The sequence below is a fragment of the Salvia hispanica genome, chromosome 3 (genome assembly GCF_029641045.1).
Source record: "Salvia hispanica isolate PSC_SH4W2 chromosome 3, Shi_PSC_v1, whole genome shotgun sequence".
Lineage (NCBI taxonomy): Eukaryota > Viridiplantae > Streptophyta > Magnoliopsida > Lamiales > Lamiaceae > Salvia > Salvia hispanica.
Genome location: NC_142694.1, coordinates 47,828,127 through 47,835,390, shown reverse-complemented (window position 1 = coordinate 47,835,390; position 7,264 = coordinate 47,828,127). Strand labels below are relative to the sequence as shown.

At 38.7% G+C, this 7,264-nt stretch overlaps 1 protein-coding gene across 1 annotated transcript; it reads left to right on the top strand.

Moving 5' to 3' along the window:
* Positions 1-400: 400 nt before the first annotated feature.
* S1P (SITE-1 protease) lies at positions 401-6,676 on the top strand. Its single transcript, XM_048114816.2, has 10 exons — positions 401-1,056; positions 1,517-1,645; positions 1,731-1,883; positions 2,329-2,445; positions 3,122-3,306; positions 3,907-4,170; positions 4,246-5,314; positions 5,742-6,236; positions 6,329-6,392; positions 6,464-6,676. The coding sequence occupies exons 1-10, from the start codon at positions 541-543 to the stop codon at positions 6,556-6,558; spliced, it is 3,087 nt and encodes a 1,028-aa protein (XP_047970773.1). The 5' UTR covers positions 401-540; the 3' UTR covers positions 6,559-6,676.
* The last annotated feature ends 588 nt before the right edge of the window (positions 6,677-7,264 follow it).

Below are 7,264 nucleotides of genomic sequence, written 5' to 3'. Positions count from 1 at the left end.
AACATATTAATAAAAATTTAATATATATTTGTATATTTAATATAAAATTGAAAGTTAATTATTTCTAGTTATCTATATTAAAAAAATAATTAATGAAGTGTCGAATTAAGAGTCAAATAAATTATTTTAATATTTATTTCAACCCTAATTCTAAAAAATTGGTGAACTATTTGGGTCATTCCACGGATTGCGAGCTGCATTGACATCCTTACATGTATCCCCCAAGACTCCACGTACGTCCGCCCTAAGTCCATTGGTCCGGAGCATCGTCCGCCTACCTAGCAACAAACGTGGCGAATGAACGATACGGGCGGACGATGCATGGACTGTGAATGGAATGGGCTCGAGCTCAAAATCTGTTGGCTCGAACATTATTTAGTCTATAGAATATACACGCATAAAGGGAAACAAGTGTCCAACACTAGCTGTAGTCAAAACTTCTCGATTTTTACACACTTTCTTCACAGATTTTGCAATCAATTGCTTCAATTCTGTTAATTTTCCGGCGAATCATCAATTCCCCATGCGGGTTCCACCGCCATGAGCCGCCGCCTCACCGCCCTAACCTCCTTAATTGTCATCCTGCTTTCCTACCATGCCTACCGTTTCCCCAATCGCACCCCAATTTCCACTCCCTCACTCACCCCACCGCCAAATTCAACCGCCACCAATCACATCATCCGATTTCTCCAATACAACAACGCTCACGAACTTAGGGCTTATCTCGAGCGCCATGTCAAATGCAGCGGCTGGAAATGGGTGGAGCGCCCCAACCCGGCGGCGAGCTTCCCCACGGATTTTGCCCTCGTCGCCATCGAGGATCGCCGCCGGGAATTTTTGATTGGGGAATTTGGGAAATTGGAGCTGGTGAAGGATGTTTCCTTCGATTTGAGCTACCAAAGGGTGGTTCTCAGTGCTCATGAGGAAAGTGGCGCTGGCGCCTTTGTGGATGGGAAGAAGAAGAGGCCCGGTAAGATTTTCACTTCCATGTCGTTTACCGAGCGGGAGAATTCCGCCCCGGCAAATGCTAGCTGGAGGAGGAGTCTGATGATGCAGGTCACCCTTGCCTTTTCTTGTTTTTTTTTGTTGTTAGTTGTGATTTGAAATGAATAATTAGGTTTTCTGGGGTTTTGAAATTTCAATTTAGGACTACCTTAGATTAGGGGTTTGGTTTAACTGGAAGAACATTACGAATCAATTATATTTACATACTTGTAATCAAAATTATATGTTAAGGTACAATCCACCCTGTCATCCTGCTATAGATCCTGAAAGTGAAATTCCAGAATACATTCAACCGGTAAAATTGAAGAAAGGAAGAAAGATCATTAAAACTAACAACATCTTAAACGCTTACAGCTCTGTAGAGTTCTTTTTCTGTAACTGAGATCATGGCCCGTACAGCTCAGCAGCAGTATTGAAAATTGTTTCTGCTCTGTTGGACTAACATGCATGATGCATGACAGGCTTTCACTGTGAGCTTATTTTCCATCATAGTTTTCCTCTCTTGTTGCAGAAATCTCAGGTTACCTCCTTGTTTGGAGCAGATGCTCTCTGGAAGAAAGGTTATACTGGAGCTAAAGTGAAGATGGCTATTTTTGATACTGGGATTCGTGCAAATCATCCACATTTTCGTAATATCAAGGTGAATTTTATGGCTGATTGGAATATCTTTGTCAGGGTTCTGTTCTTTTTTGCCTTTGTCTTCTGGTAAATTTTTCTATTATCAGGAGCGCACAAATTGGACCAATGAAGATACACTAAATGACAATCTTGGGCATGGTACATTTGTGGCTGGCGTTATTGCTGGTCAGGATGAAGAGTGTCTTGGTTTTGCCCCAGACACTGAGATCTATGCTTTTAGGGTGTTTACTGATGCACAGGTAAAACTTATTGTTGTATATATATATATATATATATATATATCATGGAGTAATATAATTCTTATAGTGCATACTACTTCGTAGTTGAGGCCAATAGTACTAGGAGTAATTGATAAGCCCAACCAGAGTAAATGTTCTATTGGCTTGGCTATAATTTCTTGTATACATAACAGTGAGTACTCTTAGTGCACAAATGGTTATTTTGTGAATATATCATCGGTATTTAATATTTATGCAATGATTACATGCTAATTGCTAAAGCAGGCTAATGTGAGTCCTAATGTGCAACATTAAGTCAACGATCCATATCAAGGCTGTTCAGTGTTTAAAAAAAGCATATATATTGGCCAATGTAGATCATGTGATAAGGCAGTGGCAATCTCCTACTCATATTGCTTGTCTGATTTAGTAAGTTTATGAGAAACTTCTTCTCAGCTTATTGCAGGTTTCTTACACATCATGGTTCCTTGATGCATTCAATTATGCTATTGCAACCAAGATGGATGTTTTGAATTTGAGCATTGGTGGACCTGATTATCTGGACCTCCCATTTGTTGAGAAGGTATACGGATTGTTTCATTACTTCATTTGACCATAATTAACTTTAAACATGTTGCCTTTCCATTTTATTGTTTCCCCTTCCTTTGGCTTTATAATTATTGAGCTACTAAATTGTGCCCTATTTCCCCTACATCTTGCAGACAATGCCTCTTTACTTATAGTTCTAGCCAAGAAACTGCACCCCTTTTTAAAATTAAGGCTATTACTTCTAAGGAAGGGAACTCAAGATACTCCTCACTTATAAATCTCTGACTGGAGGTAGATTGCATTAGGTATTCAACCCAAAATGTTGATTGAAGGTTTGTTAGTCAGCATCAAGTCATCAACGAGTAAACATGTGTGGAGAAACATCAGTTGAGATTCTGAGTTTTCACTGTATTAGTTGCTCGACATTTTATTTGTATTAGTGTAATATTCAAAACATATAGGGTTAGACTGCATGATCTAAAATTCTAGTAACCTTATCAAGTGTAGGAGTTAATTTGTGCTCTATGGTGTCAAATAATTTTGGATTTGCTGAGGCATTGCGCGAAACTCCAATTTTCTCTTTCCATGCAAATATGTTTCATGTTAAGGAAATCCATTTGATTTCTCAACTCAATCTTATCATGATTACAGTTTATCACAAACTTGGACCCTAAAAATGCAACTTTCTTCTATGCACCCATTTTTGCTAGGTCTGGGAAATTACAGCAAACAATATTATTATGGTATCAGCGATTGGAAATGACGGACCACTTTATGGAACTCTGAACAATCCTGCAGATCAAAGTGATGTTATTGGTGTTGGCGGCATTGATTACAGTGATCACATAGCATCTTTTTCATCACGTGGCATGAGCACTTGGGAGATTCCTCATGGGTACTGTGAACTATAACTAATAATTATCTGTATATGCCGATCTTTGCTTCTTCTGTTTATTTTCCCTTGGGTGCAAGACAGTTAGCTGACATGTTATGAATTTCAGAATGCTGTTATTTTTCATTATTGATGGAGCTGTAGCTTCACTTTAAAACTGAGCTTAGGTTATTGTTTATGGAGTAGTTGGGGGATTAATTTTAACATGACAGTCGTTTCAAACTGCTTCATCCCACTATTTTTGTATCTTTTGTGAAGGACGATATTCTTTATGAAAGTCTAGGCTAGATTACCGTTTCAGATTGGCTCTTGAGTTGTCAGTTCTCTACTTATGCTAGTGGTGATGTGGTGAAATCCTAATGACTAATAGGTTGAGAGAGAAATGTGTGAAACTTAATCCATTAGTACCAATAGATACCAAGATGAAAAGAATTACACAAATCCTTACACATAATTTTATACTCTTATTTCTGAATTGTCTGATGACTGATGAGAGAGTACCTTGGATCTTAGCAAAGAGTCTGCTATTTGCATAGTGATAGTGGACCTGCTTACTTCAAGTGAGTTTATTTTTGCTGGGTACCATAATTGTTTCTCTTACAGGTATGGTCGTGTGAAGCCTGATGTTGTTGCCTATGGACGTGAGATTATGGGTTCCAAGATTAGTACAGGTTGTAAAAGCTTGTCAGGCACCAGTGTGGCAAGTCCTGTGGTTGCTGGAATCGTTTGCCTTCTTGTTAGTATTATTCCTGAAAGCAAGAGAAAAGAGATCCTAAATCCAGGCAGTATGAAACAAGCACTTGTTGAAGGTGCTTCAAAGCTCTCTGGTCCAAATATGTATGAGCAAGGAGCAGGCAGGGTTGATCTGTGAGTACTCTTGAGTTATTCCCTGTAAGGTGCACTTTAATAACAGTTACTGATTCTTGTATTGGATTATGTCAGATTGGAATCTTATGAAATTTTGAAAAGCTATAGACCTCGAGCAAGCATATTTCCCAGTGTCCTCGACTATATGGATTGCCCCTACTCGTGGCCTTTTTGCCGTCAACCATTGTATGCAGGGGCGATGCCTGTCATCTTTAATGTCACTATCTTGAATGGAATGGGTGTGATTGGTTATGTTGATGGTCCACCAATGTGGCTTCCTGATAGTGAGGCAGGTAATCTTCTCAGCATTCAGTTTACCTATTCAGATGTTATTTGGCCATGGACTGGTTATCTGGCACTTCACATGCAAATCAAAGAGGAAGGGGTGCATTTTTCTGGTGAAATAGAAGGTAATGTAACTGTAAATGTTTACAGCCCCCCAGGCCAAGGTGATAATGCTCCTCGAAAAAGTACCTGCATCCTTCGTCTGAAACTAAAGGTTGTTCCCACACCTCAAAGATCGCAGAGAGTTTTATGGGACCAATTTCATAGTATCAAATACCCACCTGGTTATATTCCAAGAGATTCCTTGGATGTTAGAAATGATATCCTCGATTGGCATGGAGACCACTTGCATACAAACTTCCACATTATGTTTAACATGTTAAGGGATGCTGGATATTTTGTTGAAACTCTTGGTTCTCCTTTTACTTGTTTTGATGCTAAGCGATATGGGACACTTCTGTTGGTGGATCTTGAAGACGAGTACTTTGCTGAAGAAATTAAAAAACTGAAAGATGATATCATGATTAATGGTCTAGGTCTCGTAGTTTTTGCTGATTGGTACAATGTGGACTCTATGATGAAAATGAAGTTTTTTGATGATAATACGAGAAGCTGGTGGACTCCTGTCACCGGAGGTGCCAATGTTCCTGCTCTGAATGATCTTTTGTCTCCATTTGGAATAGCTTTTGGAGACAAGATCCTAAACGGTGATTTTGTCATTAATGGGGAGCAGAGTCGATATGCATCCGGAACCGATGTTGTGAAATTCCCAAAAGGTGGTTACTTGCATCGTTTCCCTTTCTTGGATAGCTCAGAAAGTGGTGCTACTCAAAATGTCCTATTATCCGGTATGAGCAAGGTGAGTTCTGTTGTACTACAAACTACAATATTACCTGTTGTCCTAAATAAAAATAATTAACAAAATTAGGTAAGGGGAATTATATGGTTTTGAGTATTGTCTTTTCTCCATGTGCTTTCTTTATGTGCACAAATATTTGTATTGCTAATTTTCTAGCAATCATGAGTTATTATAAAATCTGAGCTTCTCAAATACTGTTTGTTTTCTTCGGATTGGTTCCTTGGGTTTTCTATGACTTGATCTATTATCATGGATATGAGTTTGGATGACTCGTCCCTTGTCTGTGGTGTCTCAATCTTTGCTCAGATATTTTACTTTCCCATAGAAAGTCCGCTATAACTTTGGCTATTTTGCTGTAAATGATTTATGTGTAAATTCGTAATACTATATTGCTATGATACTTTAACTATGATTCCAATCAATGCAGGCCGATTCCCCTATTCTTGGTCTTGTAGAGGTTGGTGAAGAAGGACGAATCGCAGTCTATGGAGATTCCAACTGTTTGGACAGCAGCCACATGGTTACAAATTGTTATTGGCTTCTGAAGAAAATATTAGATTTTACTGCAAGTAATATTAGAGATCCAGTGCTTTTCTCAGATTCAAGTAGACAAGATAAGGCATTGCACCTGGATGATAATCAACTACCTTCCCGAAGAACAGATGTAAATTTCTCTACCTACTCTCAAGTTGCCGATAAGGAGTTGATCTGCAGGAGTGACTCGAGGTTTGAAGTTTGGGCAACGAAGGGTTATGATTTACATGTGAGGGGCAGAAACCACAGATTGCCTGGCTATGCAGCAGTTGATTTGGGTCAAGGTTCGAACTCTACTCCAGAGGTTCCATTTAAGAAAATCAAATCAGTACACAAAGATAGCAACTCCTTGGGGAACTCTTACCTCGGCTACTTGTATGGAGATGACGTAAGAATGAGATTGTTTGATCATAGCTGCCTTTCATATTAGCACTTATTTGTATCTTCAAGGGCTAACGTTATTATCTAATTCCATTACAGCAGCTCGATTTTCCAGAATTAGTTGCCAGTCACTGGCTTTTACCTGCTATTGTTGCAGGTTCTGGTAAGAAACCATACTGACTAAGTTTATTGATATCTTGCATAGTTTATATATCGAACCATTGCTGTTTTCAGGCTTTCTCGTGCTCTGGAGTTTCTGGAGAATTAGGCAGAAGCGCCGGAGGAGAAGAAAAGGATCTGGGTCTTTTAACCGTTCTGCTAACCCTTAATTTTCTTTTGTTTGCTAATCTTACGAAGCTAATGTACTGCTGGTTAAATTTTCTCAATAGTCTAATGGTGCACCTCAAAATTTTGGAGTCTTAAATACCATGGTGAATTCTTATTGAATTGGAACGTCATAGTTTACATTTTGAATTAATATCATAGTAGATTACATATTGAATTCCTATTTGAGTGATTGATGAATTTATCTAGCTTGTCATATAGCATATCACATTCACTTACTACACGTCTTTTACCATTCTCTCAATTTTACCCTAGTTCATGGTAATACTCCCTATGTCCCATAAATATAAATAAAAATAGGGAGTCACGATAGTTGGCAATTTGTTAGAAGATGCCTGATTATGCTCTATATAAAGCGGAATGGTATTGCAGTGCAGATTTGAATTTGTAATCTTTGATATGTATCAATTTACCCAATTCATTTCACTTACGCTTTAAATGTGCACCAACCTAGTGTGATATACCAAATTGGATTGACACCTTGGTATTCCTTGATTAAGGAATTTTTCTCCTCCCAAGAAGGACGTCTCTTCACCTTTCAAAAACCTTTTCGCCGCAATGACGGATCCAAGTGTGTCGACCAACCCCACCATTGACAACTGAGAATTTGTTTTGATGAAGAAGCTGATTGTGACCCCACAGCGCGGCGAAGCGGCCGTGATGCTTAGAATACAAATGAATCCATGATAG